This window comes from Eulemur rufifrons, chromosome 19 (genome assembly GCF_041146395.1).
Source record: "Eulemur rufifrons isolate Redbay chromosome 19, OSU_ERuf_1, whole genome shotgun sequence".
NCBI classification, from domain to species: Eukaryota; Metazoa; Chordata; class Mammalia; order Primates; family Lemuridae; genus Eulemur; species Eulemur rufifrons.
This window is the reverse complement of record NC_091001.1, coordinates 66,395,736-66,416,031: the sequence shown is the minus strand read 5'-3', so window position 1 is coordinate 66,416,031 and position 20,296 is coordinate 66,395,736. Positions and strand designations below refer to the sequence as shown.

Here is a 20,296-nt window from a genome sequence, read left to right as displayed (position 1 = left end):
ACAGATTTAGTTATTTTGTGTGTGTGCTTTATTCTTTTAGAGTCTATACAAAAATTAAAAGTGGATTTATGCACCAGAATTACAATAATATAGGATTCTATATTTGTTCATATGTTTACTGGAGAACTTTATGCTTTCACATAACTTTGTGTTGCTGTCTAGCATCTTTTTGTTTCAATCTGAAGGGCTCTCTTTAATGTAGGGCAGGTCTAGTGGTATTCAGTAAACAGCTTTTGTTTATCTGGAAAGATCTTAATTTCTTCATTTTTGAAGGACAGTTATGCCAGATAGAGTATTCTTGGTCAATAGCTTTTTCTTTCATTACTATAACATCCCTTTCCTTTTGGCCTACACGTTGTATACTAAGAAATCTGGTGATAATCTTATTAGGCTCACTTGTATATGATGTGTTATTGTCCTCTTGTGACTTTCAAGATTCTCTCTTTGACTTTCAGCAGTTTGATTATGTGTCTTGGTTTCTTGGTATGTAGGTCTCTTTAGGTTTATTGTAAGGTGGAGTTCATTGAGCTTCTTGAGTTTGTATGTCCATTTCTTTTCTCAGACTTAGGAAGTTTGTGGCCATTCTTTTTTCAAGTAAGTTCTTTGTCCCTTTCTCTCTCTCTTCTCCTTTTAAGACTCCTGTATGCATATATTGTCCTGCTTGATGGTGTCCCATAAATCTCTTAGGTTCTATTAACTTTCTTCATTTTTTTCTTTTTACTCCTCAGACTACATAATTTCAAATGTGGTATCTTTAAGTTTGTTGATTTTTCTGTTGCTTAAGTCTGTTGTTGAATCCTCATAATGAATTTTTTAGTTCAGTTGTATTTTTTAAGTTTATCATTTGTTTTTCAAAAAATAGTTTATTTTTGTTGATAGTCTTATTTTGTTCATGCATTGTCTCCCTGATTTTGTGTAGTTCTCTATGTTCTCTTTTAGGTTGTTGAGCATCTTTAAGACAGTTATTGTAAATTCTTTTTCAGGCAGCTTATAGATCTATATTTCTTTATGGTCAGTTTCAGGACCTTAATTTTGTTCCTTTGATCAAGCCATGGTTCCCTGTTTCTTTGTATGCCTTGTGGTCTTTTGTTGAGATTTGGGCATTTCAAGAAACAGCCACTTTTCTCAGTCTTTATAGAATGATTTTGTTCAGGGGAAGATTTTTACCAATCAGCCTGGATAGAGGTTCTGGAACCTCTAAGACTTTTTCTGGGGATGCATCTTCTTTGAGGTTGTGCATTTGCTTTTAGTATATCTGGGTGCTTTTGACTGTCTTATTTTCCTGGATCATCTCAGGAGTTTTCTGTTTCTGTTGTATTCTTCTGCCCTCAATCTCTTGCTTCCCCTGGAGCCTGTTTGCAGAACTGCAGTGTCGTTGTTGCTCCAGTGTGCTAATGCACTCACCTCTGTTTTCAGTGTTCTCCAATCTTGTACCCAAACTATGCCACTGCCATTCTTATCAGTGCCCTGAGCCAGGCAAGACAGATACCAGTCCCTCAGGCACCCCCCAGACAAGCTAGAATGCTTGAATTAAGTTTCATTCTATTCCTTCTGTCCTAAGGGAGGAACTAGGCAAGCAAAATGCAATTAACTCTCCTCCTTTTTCTTGTTTTTATATTTGCCTGAGTACTATAGCCACTTAACTAGTTTCTAGATTTATCACAACTTTCTGTAATAAATTCTGCTTGGATATATTAATACTATTTTAAGGATGAAGAATGTAGCATCAGCATACTTATTTTCCATAATACCATTACATGAGCCAATTGTTTTCTTTGCTATTCATGAAAGAAAAATGATAATGTATGAATCTTTACCAGTAAATGGAGTTTTCAGATGGTTTCATTTTTAAATGTGAATATTAGGTTTGATTGTTCATTTATAAAAGCAAATATTTATTGAAGGTTTGCTCTGTGCAGACTGCTCTACTGATTGGGGTATATAAAGATGAAGAAGACATAATCCCTGTCCTCAATGAGCTTACAGTTTGATAGCAGGGCAGGGAGAGGAGTGAAGAGGAAATAAGCAAATAGTAATAACACAGCAGTAGAGAAGAAGAGTTATTGGAAGATACGAAGGGACTTATTTTTGCTACTTTATACCTGTAAATATGCCTAAATTGTGTTTTATTGAGGATAAAATGAAGGTAAGATCCACAGTAGCAGCAATTTAATGTGGTTGTAATTTTGGGAAATGTCACCAGAAGAAAAGAGTTATCAAAAAATAATAATTTATGTTAACTATTTTAAATTTGGTAGTCTTAGGTTATAGCTATAATTTTATGGTTTTAATTACAAAATATAATATTGAGCTTACTGAATTTCAGGGAAGGTGCTGGACATGACTAGTATTTTGGTGCCATCTATTAAAGTTTAATGCCTTAAACTACAAAGTAGCAGAATTTTGGTGGGAGTAGGGTAGAGGATGGAGTACAGAGTAGATTATAGCCTGAGTGACCTATTACATTTTAGTCAACTTTGTGTTCAGTCGGTGAATAGGGTAAGGATTTGGGCTGAAAGATACTGACTTGAGAAAATTTAAGTGCTTGCTAGAAAGCATGAATTACCTAGAATTTTGCTTTGTTTTCCTAGAACAAAGATTTTTAAAATGGTAGTCCATGTACCAAATTACTTTTATAGATGTTTGACCTTCAGCATTTAAAAATTATTTTAGAACACTTAGAAATTGGGAGATTTAACATAAAAACCCAGAGCTCTGGTTTTTTTTTTGAAGAGTAAGAAGATTTGGCAATATTTGGCCTCTATTTCCTAAGAGCAGCAATCTCCTAAACCATGATGGCTATTTCCCACTTTGGTGGGGTAGGCACATTCCACTGCATCCCAGTCCCCATCAAACCCTATTATTTACTTGGCACCAAGGCTGAGTATCTGTTCCACCTATCATTAGACTTATACTCTCAGAAGCATTTGAGTTTGCTCTAGAACAAAGTCATCAAACTACAGCCCATGGGCCAAATACAGCACTGTATCTGGTTTTGTATGATTCACAATCTAAGAACGGTTTTTACATTTTCAAATGGTTGGAAAAAATCAAAAGAAAACATCTTTTAGATGTGAAAAATATATGAAATTTAAAATTTCCATCTCCAAATAAAGTTTTATTGGAACACAGTCACACGTTTTTTTTTGTTGTTGTTTTTTTTTTTCCACATACTGTCTAAGGCTGCTTTTGTGTTCCGGTGTCAGAGTTGAGTGCTAAGATAGAGACTATAGGACTTGAAAAGCCTAAAATATTTACTGTCTGGTCCTTTACAAAATGTGCTGAGCCCTGCCCTAGAACAAAAGGGAAAAGCTCTCCCTACCCCTTTTTCTTTAATCTTTTTCCTTTTCTTGTCTCTTGAACTACTTTTTTGCTATCTTATCTTATATATGCTCCTTCAGACTCAGGATAGAATTGCCTTATCAAATTCCATTCCACAGAAAGAAGTGAAACAGTGAAAAACTTAGGAGAACAGGATTTTGATCTTCATTTTTAACTATCTGTGATCTTGGACAAGTCATTTAATCTCTCTGAGCTTCTATTTCCTCATTTGTTCAACAAAAGCGCTAAATTAGATCATCTCTAAAATATTTCTTACTTTGAATTCCATGAAGTAGACTAAAAAGAAAGAGGAGATAAGCTGAGTGAATAAAAATGTAAAGGACAAAGACTAAAGAATGATTGGGAGATTCCTGGTTGCTAGGTAGGTAGGACAGAATAATAATTGCCACCTTTATTCAGTTAGGTCATTTACATATATTATCTCTAATTCTCATAATGACCCTGTAAGGTAGGTATCATTACCCCATTTGCAGATACAGAAACTGAGGGTCAAAGAGGTTAATTGGCTTGCTCTAAACCAATATCTATTAAGTGGCAAAAGAATCAAGGTTCATACCTGAAATGTCTGGCGCAAAGCCAGTGCTGTTCCATTTCAACAAATTGCCTGAGTCAAAAGAAGAGAAATGAGCTAAGAGAACTTATTGCTGTTACTATTTGTCTTCTAAAATAAATGGCACTATTTCTCTGGTGATCTTACACATTATTCTTTAAGTCTATCTATTCATTTGTTGGCTTTGTTCCTTCAAAGGAGATATCCTTTCCAGTCTAAAATCTCCAAAGGATTTGCAAGGTAAAACATATTTCAAGATGTGCAGTCACATGGAAGAATGAAAATCTTTTGTAATATTGTTTGTTAAACTGACAGCTCTACTTAAGAGAAACCATTAAAATATTTACAAAGTAGCAGCTGTTCTTGTAAAAAAATACAGCTTTTTGGAGGTATAAAAATAAACAAGTTGATAAGTACAAGATAAGCCATTTGACGACTTCTTTGTGTATATTGCACAAGATATGGAAAATTCTGATATTTACAGAGCAATTATATTATAAAGCCTTTTTAAGTTAAAAGGACATAGGCCCAGTAAGAACTGAACTGTTTACAAGAATTTTTCATATTGATCTTTTAAACAATTTAGGAAGCCCCCAAACATAATCCTTTAAGAAGTGTTAGGTTTTAGGTGTTTAAAAAAAAGCTTTGTTTTTAGAGGATAGTTATATGAATGAATCTCTGTTGAACTCACTTGAGTTCTATATTATACTAGAATTTCAGCCAGTACTCTTATGAAAATAATTACAATGAGAAATAGACCAAGAAAGCAAACTAATATATGTCAACAAAAATGTTAAAAGGAACTGAACATTTATATTTTATGCTTTTATCTACTAATTTGACATTTTATATATAAGGTTAGTGATTTTTGTCTTTTTAAAAAGTAAACATTAATGAAAAGAGTGCATTTTGGAGTAATTTTATTAGTTTTCTCATAAGAGATCAGGGATGTATTACTTTTACAACTCAAGATTACTTATGAGGAAAGGAAAAAAATATATATGAAGATGGCTCTTGGCAAAGTCTTGAAGTTACATGGAAGAGTGATACTGGTAACATAAGCTTGCTATTTTATTTAATGACTTCTACTTACTGGTAAGAGCACTAGACTGAAAAGAAAATCTTTTAGTAGTGATTTTTAAATACATGATATACTAATAGCATGAGAAAACCACATACTTTCATCATTAAATATTCATATAAATTATGGAATTATTCCAAACCTTAAAAATTTTTGGTATCATTATTCTTTTTGTAGCTTCAAGTTCACTTAGCTCACATTTTGTTGTCCTTACAAATAAAGTATTTTCCATGCTGTTCTTAAAATATTTTTCCATTTTTAGAACTAGACAAAGGCAGGAGACTAAGATAATGATGGGGTAATAGGATCCCAATAAGTGTGAACAGCTTATCAAAAGTAAGAAAGAGCAGGAAAGAAGATTGTTACCTTGACCCAAAAGGGTGAGCATAGGCAACTTATCTTTTAGGGTAAATATTATGAGGTCCCACACTGTTGGTCTCAGCTACTTCAAAGTGTTGATGTGATGTCTGGAAGTTATGCCTTTCAGTGTAAGAAATACCAGCATATATTTTGTTGACAGTTTTGTTTTCATCACAAAAATAAGTAAGCAAAGTAGGAAAAATATACAACTAATAATAATGTGTTATCCTATTACTTTATGTATGCCAATTTATCTTAACATTGGTTTTGCCTCGTCCTCTTAGAGACCTTTGATGTGAGTTCATGTGTATAAATGGAAAGAAAAACCCTCATCTTTGGGGGAGATGTAAATATATTGAGATTAAAGTATTTTATAAAGGTTTCATTTTCAGTTATCATTACTGTGTATTGATATGCTGAGTTTCAGCGCCCACATGTTATCATAGAACATTATAGGAAAAAGCAAATATTTGAACCAGTCTATTTTAGCATAACTAGGTAGGAAAAGAAATCTTATTAAATAAGATCAGATTTCAATTTTCATTGCTTGTTCCCAGGTCAGAAAATGTAGTGAATATCAAGAATCACTACCTCTTTTTATTTTATTTCAGTGGTAATCAGTTGGTTTTCTACAACTGAAATGCAGTGGTAAGATACCAGTTATCCTATAATTCCAGCACTTTGGAACGCTGAGGTGGGAGGATTGCTTGAGCCTAAGAGTTTGAGACCAACCTGGGCAACCATAGCAAGACCTTGTCACTACAAAAATCAAAAAAACTTAGCCTGACGTGGTGGCATGCACCTGTAGTCCCAGTTACTTGAAGCCTGAGGCAGGAGGATCACAAGAGCCCAGCAGTTTGAAGTTACAGTGAACTAAAATCGTGACACTGCACTCTAGCTTGGGTGACAAAGTGAGACTCTGACTCTAAAACAACAACAACAGAAAACAAATAACTCCCCCCAAACTAGTTATCAGTTTGTTCCTATATATTTCCTCAAAAATGTTTGATAATTTTATAGTTAAAGGTGATAGGTTTAGGAAATACATGAAGTTGAAATCTTGATTAAATGACTTAATAGTCTTTAAATTTCAAGGATATTTTTTACTCTTATTTTTGAGTTGATATTTAACTTTATTTTCATTTAAGGACTTTGCATTTATTCTTTAAACTTTGACTCAACAAGGAAGAATTTTTTTCCTTTATAAAGAATTTTAATAGGTTTAGGGAGTACAAGTTGAATCCTGTTACACAGATAATTCTTCATCCCTCACACAGAATTTTTTTTAATTAGTAGAAGAGTAAAAGGCTGATGGCCTTTTATTCAGAATTTCATAAGTACAGACTTACAAACTATTAAACTATACATAGGCAATATGATAATTACTGATAATTATCTGAAATTTATTCTAGGCTCTGGCATATGATCTTGAGGAGGTCACTTAATATCTGAGATTGTTGGTAATGGTGTTTAGATATAGGCACCTTATGTACTGTTGATTGTATATTGTTAGTATATCAATTTACAGTCTACCCTTGAACAATGTGAGTTTGAAATGCACAGGTCTACTTATGCATGAATTTTTATAATAAATATATTGAAATTTTTTTTGCAGATTTGTGACAATTTGAAAAAACTCAGATGAACTACATAATGTAGAAATTTCTAAGAAATTAAGAAAAAGTTGGGTATGTCATGAATACATAAAATTTATGTAGATACTAGTCTGTCTTATTTACCAGCATGAAATATACATAAAACTATGATAAAAATTTAAAACTTTTCAAAACTTATGTAAACAGAGACTGTACATGGCACCATTCGCAGTTGGGAGAAATGTAAACAAACGTAAAGATGCAGTATTAAATTTTAACGGCACAAAATTAACTAGTATATACTGTAGTATTGTAATAAAATAAAATTATTTTCTTTTTAGAGATAGGGTCTTGCTCTGTTGCCCAGGCCGGAGTGCAATGACATGATCATAGTTGACTGCAGCCTCAAACTTCTGGGCTCAAGTGATCCTCTTGCCTGAGCCCCCCCCCCAAGTAGCTAGGACTACAGGCACATGCCACCATGCCTGGCAAATTTTTTCAAATTTTTTTGTAGAGACGAGATCTTGCTATGTTGCCCAGTTTGGTCTTGAATTCCTGGCCTCAAGCAGTCTTCCACCTCGGCCTCCCACAGTGTGGGGATTACAGGCATGAGCCACCATGCCCAGCCCTACTGTAATAATTTTGTAGCCACCTCCTGTTGCTATTGTAATGAGCTCAAGTGTTGCAAGTATCCACTTAAAGTGCTACGTGACACTAATCATCTCTGTGTGAGCAGTTCTGAGCAGTTCGTTTCTCCAGTAAATTGTGTGCTACAGTAAAAAGTGATCTCTTGCAGTTCTTGTATATTTTTATCATGCTTAGTGCGATACCATAAATCTTGAATAACACCATTAGACCCATGTGAAATGGCACTAGTGATGCTAGAAGTGTTCCCAAGAAGCAAAGAAGAGTCATGATATTACAAGAAAAAGTTAAACTGCTTGATATGTACCATATATTGAGGTCTGCAGCCACAGTTGCCCATCAAGATAAATGAATCCAGCGTAAGGACCATTGTGGGGGGGGGGGGGGGAAAGAAAGGAAATTCATGAAGTCATTGCTTAAGCTATTCCAGCTGGCATGAAAACCTTACACTTTTTGCAAAATAACTTTTTATCTTGTGTCGAAAATGCAGCTTTTATGTGGTTGCAGGGTTGTTATAAGAAAGGCATGCTTACAGACTCTAATATGATTTGAGAAAAAGTAAAGTCATTATATGACAACTGAAAGCAGAAAGAAGGTGAAGGATCAAAACTGGGGAATTTAATGTGAACAAAGGATCATTTGATAATTTTAGAAAGAGGTGTGGCTTATAAAATGTCAGCAAGAGAAGCAGCTTCTGGCAACCAAGAGGCAGTAGATGAGTTGCCAGATGCCACTAAATTCATTCATGTTACCAAAAACCACTTACACCCCCTAAATTTATTGGAATAAAAAAAATCATCGAGGAGAAAGAAGATCTGCCTGAACAGGACTTTATTATTTATTTATTTATTATTTGTACAAATTTATGGGGTATGTGTGCAGTTTTGTTACATGCATAGACTGGGTAGTGGTCAAGTCAGAGCTTTTAGAGTACCCATCATCCAAATAGCATACATTGTGCCCATTAACTAATTTCTCATCATCCACCCCCATATACTCTTTTGAGTCTCCACTGTCTATTATTCTATTCTCTATATCCATGTGTACACATTTTTTAGCATCCACTTGGAAGGTAGAACATGTGATATTTGACTTTCTGTACCTGGATCAGTTGACTTAAGATAATGACTTCTAGTTCCATCCATGTTACTGCAAAAGAAATAATTTCATTCTTTTTTGTGGCTGAATAGTATTCCATTGTGTACATACACCAAATTTTCTTTATCCATTCATCCACTGATGGACATTTAAACAGATCCCATGCCTTTGCTATTGTGAATAGTGCTGTGATAAACATGTGAGTGCAAGGATCTTTTTGATATATTGATTTCTTTTCCTTTGGGTAGATACTCAGTAGTGCAATTGCTTGATCAAATGGTAGTTCTATTTTTAGTTCTTTGAGAAATCTCCATGCTGTTTTCCTTAGAGGCTGCACTAATTTACATTCCCACCAACAGTGTACAAGCCTTCCCTTTTCTCTGTATACTTGCCAATATCTGTTGTTTTTTGTCTTTTTAAGTGTAGCCATTTGGATGGGGGTAAGATATCTCATTGTGGTTTTGATTTGCATTTCTCTGATGATTAGTGATGTTGAGCATTTTTTCAAATACCTTTTGTCCATTTGCATGTCTTCTTTTGAAAACTGTCTATTCATATCTATTCATTTTTAGTGGGATTATTTGTTGTTGAGGTCCTCATATATTCTGGATATTAATCCTCTATCAGATGAATAGTTTGCAGATATTTTGTCCAATTCTACAGGTTGTCTTGTCACTCTGTTGATTATTTCTTTTGCAGAGCAGAAGCATTTTAGTTTAAGTCCCATTTGTCTATTTTTGTTTTTGTTCCCTGTGCTTTTGAGGTCTTAGTCATAAATTCTTCCTAGACCAATGCCCAGGAGAGTTTTTCCTATATTTTCTTCTAGTATTTTTACAGTTTTAGGTTTTATGTTTAAGTCTTTAATCCATCTTGAGTTGATTTTTGCATATGGTGAGAAATAGGGATCCAGTTTCATTCTTCTGTATAAGGCAATCCAATTTTTCCACACCATTTATTGAAGAGGATGTCCTTTCTCCAGTGTATGTTTTTGTCAGCTTTGTCAAAGATCAGTTGGGTGTAAACATGTGGCTTTATTTCTGGGTTTTCTATTCTGTTCCATTGATCTGTGTGTCTATTTTGATACCAGTATGCTGTTTTGGTTACTATAGAGCCTTATAATATAATTTAAAGTCAAGCAATGTGATGCCACCAGCTTTATTCTTTTTTGCTCAGGATGGCTTTGGTTATTCTGGCTCTTTTCTGGTTCCATATCAATTTTAGAATTGTTTTTTCTAATTCTGTAAAAAGTGACATTCATATTTTTGTAGGGATTGCATTGAATCTTTAGATTTGTTTGGGCAGTGTAGTCACTTTAATGTTACCAATTCTGCTGATCCATGAGCATGGGATGTTTTTCCATTTGCTTTGTGTCATATACAGTTTCTTTCATTGGTGTTTTGTAGTTGTCCTTGTAGAGCTCTTTCACCTCCGTGGTTAAATTTACTCCCAGGTTGTTGTTGTTGTTTTTTTTTTATCTATTTATTTTTCCTCAGACAGGGTCTTGCTTTGTTGCCAAGGCTAGAATACAGTGGCATCATCATAGCTCATTGCAACCTCCAACTTCTAGGCTCAATCGGCCCTCCTGTGTCAGTCTCCTGAGTCAGCCTCTTGAGTAGCTAAGACTACAGGCAGTGCTAATTATTTTTTGTTTTGTTATTGTAGAGGTGGGGTTTTACTGTTGCCCAGGCTGGTCTTGAACTCCTGGCTTCAAGCGATCCTCCCACCTCAGTCTCTCCAAAGTGCTAGAATTTCAGGTGTGAGCCACTGGACCCAGCCTGTAGCTGTTTTCATGGGATTGCCTTCTTGACTTCTTTTTCAGCTTTATTATTATTGGTGTACAGAAATCCTACTGAGTTTTGCATGTTGATTTTGTATCCTGCAACTTTACTGAATTCACTTATCAAATCTGAGGGTTTTTTTTTTTTTTGGTGGAATCTTTAGGTTTTTCTATATATAACATCATATAATTAGCAAACAGGGATAATTTGACTTCCTCTTTTCTAGCTTGGATACCTTTTACTTCTTTCTCTTGCCTGATAACTCTGGCTAGCACTTCCAGTATTATGTTGAATAGGAGTGGTGAAACAGGGCATCTTTGTCTTGTTTCAATTCTTAGGGGAAATGCTTTTAACTTTTGCCCATTCAGTATGATATTAGCTGTGGGCTTCTCATATATAGCTTTTATCATGTTGGGATATGTTCCTTCTGTGTCTAGTTTTTTGAAGGTTTTTATCATGAAGGGATACTGAATTTTATCAAGTGGCTTATCTGTGTCTATTGAGATGATTATTTTTTTTTTGTCCTTGATTCAGTTTATGTGATGTATCACATTTATTGATTTATATATGTTGAACTATCCTTGCATCCTTCGTATAAAACCTATTTGATCATGCTGTGTTATCTTTTTGATATGCTACTGGATTTGATTTGCCAGTATTTTGTTGAAGACTTTTTATGTCTGTGTTTATCAGAGATATTAGTCTGTAGTTTTCTTTTTTGTTGTGTCCATGTTTGTTTTTGGTGTCTGGATGATACTGGCCTCATAGAATGAGTTACAGAGAACTCCATCCTCCTCAATTTTTTTCAATTTCAGGAGGACTGGTGCCAGTTCTTCTTTGTATATGTGGTAGAATTTGTGGCTGCATCTAGTCTGGGGCTTGGTTGGGAGATTTTTTTTTTACTACTGATTCAGTCTTTCTACTTGTTATAGTTTGTTCAGGTTTTCTCTTTCATCCTAGTTCCAGGAATTTATCCATTTCCTTTAGATATTCTAGTTTGTGAGCATATAATTGTTCATAGTAGTCTCTGACGATCTTTTGTGTTTCTGTGCTACAAGTTGTAATGTCTTCATTTTCATTTCTGATTTTGTTTATTTGGGTCTACTCTCTTTTCTTGGTTAGCTAGCAGTTTATTTTGTTTTTAAAAGAACCAACTTTTCATTTCATTGATCCTTTGTATTTTTTTTAAAGTCTGTATATTTCATTTAATTCTGCTCTAGTCTTTGTTAGTTTTTTTCTTCTGCTAATTTTAGGTTTTGATTGTTTTGATTTTTCTAATTCCTGTGGGGTATGTTGTTAGCTTGGTAACTTGTAATCTTTCTACTTTTTTGATGTAGACATTTAATGCTATAAACTTCCTTCTTAGAACTGCTTTTACTGTATCCCACAGTTTTTGGTATGTTGTGTTTCAATTTTCATTTGTTTCAAGAATTTTAAAAAATATTCCATCTTAATTTCTTTGTTGAGCCAATGCTCATTCAGGATCATGTTTAATTTCCATGTATTTGTATAGTTTCCAAAGTTCCTCTTAGTATTGACTTCTAGTTTTATTCAGTGTGGTCTGATAATATACTTGATATAATTTTGATTTTTAACTTTGTTGATTTGTTTTGTGGCCTAACACATGGTCTCTCTTAGTGAATGTTTCATATGCTGATGAAAAGAATGTATATTCTGCAGCTGGTGGGTAGAATGTTCTATAAATATATGTTAGGACCATTTGATCTAAAGTTCAATTTAAGTACAATGTACTAATTCTGTGAATGGAGTGTTGAAGTCGTCCACTATTACTGTATTGGAGTGTCTGTCTCTCTCTCTGTACATCTAGTAATATTTTGTGAATCTGGGTGATATAGTGTTAGGTGCATATATATGAGGTCTGTCCAGAAAGTATCCAGCCACGTAATATGAAAAATAGAGACATTTATTGAAGAAGATACAAGATACATGAAACACTGTACATAGGACAGTGACACCACAGTCCCCTTCAAAGTAGACACTTTGGGACCTCACCCACTTCTCCCAGCATCTCTTAACCTAACTCATACATGTTCAACATTCTCAGGTGTTCTGCTTTTTGCAGGCCTTCCAAAATGTGGATTACTTTCAACAGATGCTTGATCATCTTTGAAGTGTTTGTGCCACATTTTTATTTTCATTGCATTCATTGCATTGTCCCTGAAAGCCTTCTGAATCATCTGGGTAGTTTCTGTGGAGGAATGTTCAAGTTTAACACAAAATTTGATGCAGATTCATTGCTCTACTCAGTCATTTCGAATGCAATGGTCACACACACTCAGTGGCGGCTAGCACTCCACTGACTAGTACTGTGAAGTCATCATTGTTTATGCATGCACATTACAGTCTACTCTCCTTGGCTGCCAGCTTACATCCATGTCAGGCAAACTGTTCTTGTTATATTAACAATGGCTGGATCCTTTCTAGACAGACCTCGTATTTAGAATTGTTATATACTCTTGTTGAACTAATATCTTTATGTCATCATATAATGATGTTCTTTGTCTTTTCTTACTGTTTTTTTACTTAAAATTCTGTTTTATGTGATATGAATATAGCTACTCCTGCTCACTTCTGGTTTCCATTTGCATGGAATAATCAGAACCCCCCAGATTGACTGGCACAATTAGAACATTAGTAAGCCATAAGGGTTAACTTGACAGCTGCTAAGCTCATGATTTAGTTCTAACTTCCCCTGCCTGACTGGCACCACTACTGCATGAGGCTGATTGGCAAGGTTTTATGGGGATTGAGTACGCAGTCTGTTATCAGCTCTTGACAACAGTGCACTGTGTTTTTGTTTGAAGTGGAATTTGTGGATAGTTGCACAACTCGACAGTATTTTTTAATTCTGCTTAACAGCCAATTATGTCAACGAAGACCAAGAGACTGCTGAAGGAAGAAAACAGATTTTTAAATGAGGATTAGGAATCGCAATATTATCTTGTTTCTGCTAAAGATAAGATGATTTTTTGCTTTGTAATACTGTAATATCAAGATTAAAGAAATTCAATGCTCATCAATATTACAACACTCATGAAGACCATGCATATTTTAAATTAGAGGGAGAGGCATGAAAAATCGTATTGCAGAAATTAAACAATGAAAAGCAAAAGAAAGACAATTCTTTTAAGCAGCAATAAGACCTGGAAATAATGCTACTGAAGCAACTTATAAAGTAGCTTTATACTTGGGAAAAAAGGAAAGCCATTCAGTGATGTAGAAATTGTGGAAGAATGCATTGTTGAAGTTGTAGGATGCTTAGACCCCGATAACCTTTCAAAGTGCAAACAACTGCCTCTTTCAAGGAGAAGCATAACTGATTGGCAGAACAAGTTCATGCAATACTTCAAAAGGAAAATATATACTATTCAATTGCTTTGGATAAATCAGCTGATACTACTGACTTGGCACAGGTTTTGTACTTCATTCCAGTCATAACAGAAGATTGCTACAAAGAGTTACTCACTTTGGGCACTCTTGCGAATGGAACATGGGGCATAAATACCTTCAACAACTTTAAAGATAAATGTCGTGAAGCTGGATTAAATTTGGTAAATTTAGTCAGTGTACGTATAGAAGGTGCACCTTCCATGACAGGAAAACATGAAGGGTTTTTTGCACAGATTAAAAAAAAGTATTAACAGATCCAGATTGGCTCCTTTGGCTGCTGGCCGGCTGGGCTACATGCTCTCCTCCGAGCCGCTCACTGCATAGTAGAGAGTGGTGCCCCCGCCGCCGCCTGCATCGCCACCGCTGCAGCCCCGCGACGACCACCGCGGCCCCCTGCCCTGCAGCCGCCACCACCACCACCGCCTGTGTCGCCGCCGCCTTGGGACCGGCTGTATGATTAGGCCACAATCTTCAATGAGTAAACATATTCCTTTCTGTGGTGTTCTTGGTCACACATTTATGGAGTTTCTGAAGGGCAGTGGAGATTACTGCCAGGCACAGCACGACCTCTATGCAGACAAGTGAACTGTAGAAATTCATTACTACTCCACCAAGAAGCCCCCATAAAGAGTGGTTAACCTGCACACAGAAGTGTTGAATTGAAATCTGCAGAGCATTTTACAAGAGTTCTGACCTGGATGGGGTAAACTTCAGTGCACTTCCTTTTTGTTGCCTCAGTATTACTGGATTGAAGAATTGCTGCTGCTTGTTAGGAGGTTCATTTCATTTACCAATACTTCCAACTTCATACTCAAAGCACTGAGAATTTTAAGTGAAGTATATTGAAGTAGACTTCAGTTTTTTTGCATCATTTCTGTATTCAATTTTTTAAATTCTTTCATAACCCTATTGAGTGTTTTTGAACTAAATTAACATGGCTTGAATGAATCGCCCAGCTCCTGTGGAAGTCACATACAAGAACATGAGATTTCTTATTACACACAATCCAACCAATGTGACCTTAAACAAATTTATAGAGGAACTTAAGAAGTATGGAGTTACCACAATATTAAGAGTATGTGAAGCAACTTATGACACTAATCTTGTGGAGAAAGAAGGCATCCATGTTCTTAACTGGCCTTTTGCTGATGGTGCACCACCATCTAACCAGATTGTTGATGACTGGTTAAGTCTTGTAAAAATCAAGTTTTGTGAAGAACCTGGTTGTTGTATTGCTGTTCATTGTGTTGCAGGCCTTGGGAGAGCTCCAGTGCTTGTTGCTCTTGCATTAATCGAAGGTGAAATGAAATACGAAGATGCAGTACAGTTCATAAGACAAAAGCGGCGTGGAGCTTTTAACAGCAAGCAACTTTTGTATTTGGAGAAGTATCATCCTAAGATGCAGCTGCATTTCAAAGACTCCAATGGTCATAGAAACAACTGTTGCATTCAATAAAACTGGGGTGCCTGATGCCTTGGAAGTAAAATTTGACACAGGACCTAATATGTCATACGTATTAGCCAACATGTTGGCTTGGTGAATAAGTCTAATGAAGCTTCCATGAGAGTATTGTAAAGCAGTTTTACTAGGCCGCAAGTTTAACAGAATTGCAACTTATGTGTCTGGGTTACAGTTAGCCTTTTTGGACACTTAGCAAAAGATTCTTGCTGTTCAGCATTTAAAATGTGCTTATCATTTGTACCAATTGACCTTCCCTGAAATCATTTGGTATTGAGTTATGTCTTGTTTAAATCTATTCCCATGCCAGAATCTTATCAATATGTAAGAAATTTAGAAAGATTAGGTGCCAAAATACCCAGCACAATACTTGTATATTTTTAGTATCATACAGAACTAAAATCCGAGGAACTATGAACACTCTAGACCTTATATGGTTTATTCATTTCAGACATTGAAAGTAGGGCCTACATGGTTATTTGCCTGCTCACTTTGTGTTTATATCTCCCACATTTATACCAGTATGCATCAGGTTTGCTTAAGCATTGATTTTTTTAATTTTTACCAAGTCTTACAGTGATTATTTAATGTCTTTCTGTAAATCTCATTTTGTGCTGTTATGAAAAACCTCCATTTTGAAAATCTACATTGTACAGAAGCACATGTCTTTAATGTCTTCAGACAAAAAAAGCCTTACAGTTAATTTAATGTTTGCACTCTGAGGTGCAACTTAATAGGGAGGGCCTGAAAAAAGAATGGGAGGGGGCTATTAAATATTTTTAGCAAAATATTTGTCTTGTGCAGAACATGTAGAAATATGCTCTTTAATTTAGTAAATATTTTTTAAAAGGAAGAGATGGCTTTGTTAATTGTAGCTAAAATAATTCTTAATCATAAAATTTCTGAAATTCTTATAATTTTTTTCCATACTTATCAAAATTTGTTTACCAACTTACTTTTGTTTGAAGTGTGATTTTTTTTTCCGTTCTCTTCTCAACCTCTCTTGCAAAAAAGAAGTGGGTTTCTGCTAATGAATTGAGCAGACATCTAATATTTTATATGCCTTTGAGCTGTGTAACTTAATATTTGGATACTTGATAATTTGTTTTATTATGTAATTGATAAAATGGTGATGTGTATTGTTAGTTCAACCATATATTTATACTGTGTGGGAATGTGTGGTTATAGTTCTGTGGGAGAAATAATTTGTCAGTGTTCACCAGCTTGTAAAAACTTAGTGCAAGAGCTTAAACATCTAAATAAATAATAAAATGCAAAAAAAAAAAAAAAGTATTAACAGGTCCAGGTGCTCCCATTTCTTTTCATTGTATCTTGCATCAGCAAAATCTCTGTGCTAAAGCTACCATTTTCAGTGACGCTTTGCAACAAGGTCTAAGTATTGTTAACTATATTAATGCAAATGTAACCCAGCACCATCAGTTTCATAACATGTTAAAGTTGAAGGATGAAGTATTCAGTGTGGCTATGCCTTATTATTCTAAAGTGCATTGGCGAGGGCAGGGACAGGTGTTAGCCAAAATTTTATCTCTGCAAGACCAGATAGTTAATTTTATGAAGAACAAAATCAGCAATGTGAATTATCACAACAAGATTTCTATAGGAATGCGGCATTTCTGTGTGAAATGTCAAATCAAAATGATTTGAATATTTCTTTGCAAGATAAAACTAAGTCTATATATGAAAAGTGGCAAAAAAAATCCAAGCATTTCGGAAAAAGCTATCTTTTTTCAAAACACTTCTTTAAAAGGAAATTTAAGGTGAACATTTTCCCCAGTTAGCAAAGGTCATTGATGAGCAGGATGATATATGCAAATCATTTGAAGAATATGAAGCTATTATAGACCTATTAGTTGGAGAATACAATGAAAGATTCACTGACTTTAAGAATCACAACATCACACTCCAATTAGCATTTCAGCCTCACCTAGTTGACATAACCAAGGCACTTCAAGAACTACAGATGGAATTGATTAAGCTCTCAGTAGATGACATTTTAAAGTCATTGTTTGATGCTAAGAAAGATACAATTGAAATAAAAATGCAGAATACCCATGCCTTTGGCAACATGCCCAAAAAATGCTTTCTTGCTTTTCAGCCACTTATTGCTGCGAATCTACATTCTCCTATGTGACCCAAATCAAGATGCCCTTAAAGTCACAAATCACTGATACCCATCTAGAGGATCAACGGAAACTGTGGACCTACATGCTGCAACCAAATATTCACATGCTTTCCAACAAGAAGCACACACAACAAAGTCATTAAAAGGTTAGTTAACTTTAAAATTAACAGATACTTTTCATTTTTTGAAATTATTAAGTACATAGTAGTTAGATTTTTACAAAATAATGTATATTTTTAAGTATATCTAATTGAAGTTTCTTGAATTCAGCCTTATTTGATTGCAACTAAATTAATACGGCCTTCCAACATGAAAAGGTTCTTCCCTCCTGATCTAGGACTTCCAGTACTATGTTGAATAGGAGTGGTGACAGTGGATGCCCTTGCCATTTCTTAGGGGGAATGCTTTCAACTTTTCCCCCATTCAGTATGACGTTGCCTGTGGGTTTGTTATATATGGATTTTATAATTTTGAGGTATATTCCTTCTATGCCTAGTTTTTTGAAGGTTTTATCCTGAAAGGGTGTTAGATTTTATCAAATGCTTTTTATACATCTATTGAGATGATCTTATGGTCTTTGTTTTTGCTTCTGTTTATGTGGTGAATCTCATTTACTGATTTCTGTACGTTGAACAATTCTTGCATCCCTAGGATGAAACCCACTTGATCATCGTGGATTATCTTTTTGATGTGCTATTGAATTAGGTTTGTGAGTATCTTATGGATATTAACGCCAGTGTTCATAAGAGATGTTGATCTGTAGTTTTCTTTTTTGTTGTTGTTGTGTCTTTTCTTAGCTTTGGTATTAAGGTGATATTGGCTTCATAGAATGAGTTAGGGAGGATTCCCTCCTCCTCGACGTTATGGAATAATTTCTATGAGATAGGTGCCAGTTTTTCTTTGTAGGTCTGGTAGAATTGGGCTGGGAATCTATCTGGTCTGGGGCATTTTTTGTTGTTGTTGTAGGAGATGTTTTATTACTGCCTCAATCTCACTGCTTGTTATTGGTCTGTTTAGGATTTCTATTTCTTTCTGATTCAGGCTTGGGAGGTTGTGTGTTTCTAGGAATTTATTTATATCCTCTAGGTTTTCTAGTTTATGTGTGTACGTGGAGGTTTTCATAGTATCCATCGATGATATTTTGTATTTCTGTGGTATCAGTTTTTAATATCTCCTTTTTTATTTCTGATTGAGTTGATCTGAGTCCTTCTCTTCTATTTCTGGTTAACCTGGCTAGTGGTTTATCGATTTTGTTTATCTTTCCGAAGAACCAACTCTTTGTTTTGTTGATCCTTTGCATCATCATTATTATTGTTTTTTGGATTCTATTTCATTTAGTTCTGCTCTGAGTTTTTCTATTTCTTTTCTTCCGCTGGCTTTGTATTTGGTATCTTCTTCTTTTTTTAGTTCCTTGAGATGGGACAACAGGTTGATAATTTGTGATCTTTCTGTCTTTTTGAGGTGAGCATTTGAGGCTATCAACTTTCCCCTTAACACTATTTTTTCTGTATCCCATAGATTTTTGTGTCCTCTTTGTCATTCAGATTGAAGAATCTTCTGATTTCCATCTTAATTTTATCATTGACCCAAGGATCATTGAGCAGCAGGTTGTTCATTTCCATGACTTTTTGTGGATTTGAGAGTTACTCTTGGAATTGATTTCTAGTTTTATTCCACTGTGGTTTGAGAAGATACATGGTGTGATTTTGATTTTTCTGAATTTCCTGAGATTTGTTTTATTGCCTAATATATAATCAGTCTTGGAAAATGTGCCATGTGCTAATGAGAAGAATTTGTATTCTGTAATTTTGGGGTAGAGTGTTCTGTAAATGTCTGTTAGGTCCATTTGTTCTAGATCCCATTTAGGTCTCGTATTTCTTTGTTGATTTTCTGCTTCAATGATATGTCCAGTTTTGTCAGTAGGGTGTTGAAGTCCCCAGTGATTATAATGCTACTGTTTATTTTCTTGCTTAGATGTAGTAGCATTTGTTTTATGAATCTAAGAGCTCCTGTGTTGGGTGCATACATATTTAGATTGTTATGTCTTCTTGCTGAATTTCCCCCCTTTATCATTATAAATGACCGTCTTTGTCTTTTTTTTTTTTTTAACCATTGTTGATTTAAATTCACTTTAATATGAGTATGGCTACACCTGCTTGTTTTTGGCTTCCATGAGCATAGAATATTTTTTTCCATCCCTTTATCTTGAGTCTGTGAGTCCTTGCAAGTTAGATGGGTACTGATTTCTAGTTTTATTCCATTTTGGTCTGAGAAGATAATTGATATGATTTTGATTTTTTAAAAATTTGTTGAGCATTGTTTTGTGTCCTAACATATGGTCTATCCTGGAGAGAATGGTAATGGGCTGATGAAAAGAATGCATATTTTGTAATTGTTGAATAAAACATTCTATAAATGTCTGCTAGGTCCATTTGAAATAACGTCCAGTTTAAATACAATGTTTCTTTATAGATTTTCTATCTAGATAATCTGTCTAATGCTGAGAGTGGGGTGTTGAAGTCCTCCACTGTTATTGTATTGGAGTCTTTCTCTTTAGATCTAGAAATATTTGCTTTATGAATTGAGGTGCTCCAGTGTTGAGTGCATATATAGCATTGGTATATCCTCTTGCTGGATTGATCCCTTTTTCATTAAATGGTGACCTTCTTTGTGTTCTCTTTTATTGTTGTTTTTGACTTAATGTCTGTTTTATCTGATATAAGTACAACTACTCATGCTCACTGTGGTTTCTGTTTGCATGGAATATCTTTTTCCATCTCTTTACTTTAAGTCTGTGTATGTCTTTACAGGTAAAGTACATTTCTTGTAGGCAG

At 34.8% G+C, this 20,296-nt stretch overlaps 2 protein-coding genes across 2 annotated transcripts in view; one reads left to right on the top strand and one right to left on the bottom strand.

Annotated features, from left to right (window-relative positions):
- The window catches only part of WDPCP (WD repeat containing planar cell polarity effector), a 318,395-nt gene that overhangs the window by 25,689 nt on the left and 272,410 nt on the right, over positions 1-20,296 (bottom strand). The window lies entirely within an intron of this gene.
- On the top strand, positions 14,804-15,316 carry LOC138399899 (protein tyrosine phosphatase type IVA 1-like). The gene is made up of 2 exons (XM_069494633.1): positions 14,804-14,900; positions 14,994-15,316. Exons 1-2 carry the CDS (start codon positions 14,804-14,806, stop codon positions 15,314-15,316), a joined length of 420 nt encoding a protein of 139 aa, XP_069350734.1.

Bases quoted from the DNA above. Each gene is read 5' to 3' on its own strand.
- LOC138399899 (XM_069494633.1), top strand. From the start codon at position 14,804: ATGAATCGCCCAGCTCCTGTGGAAGTCACATACAAGAACATGAGATTT. The intron at 14,901-14,993 runs AACTTAAGAAGT...TCCATGTTCTTA, and splicing joins CTTAAACAAATTTATAGAGG to ACTGGCCTTTTGCTGATGGT.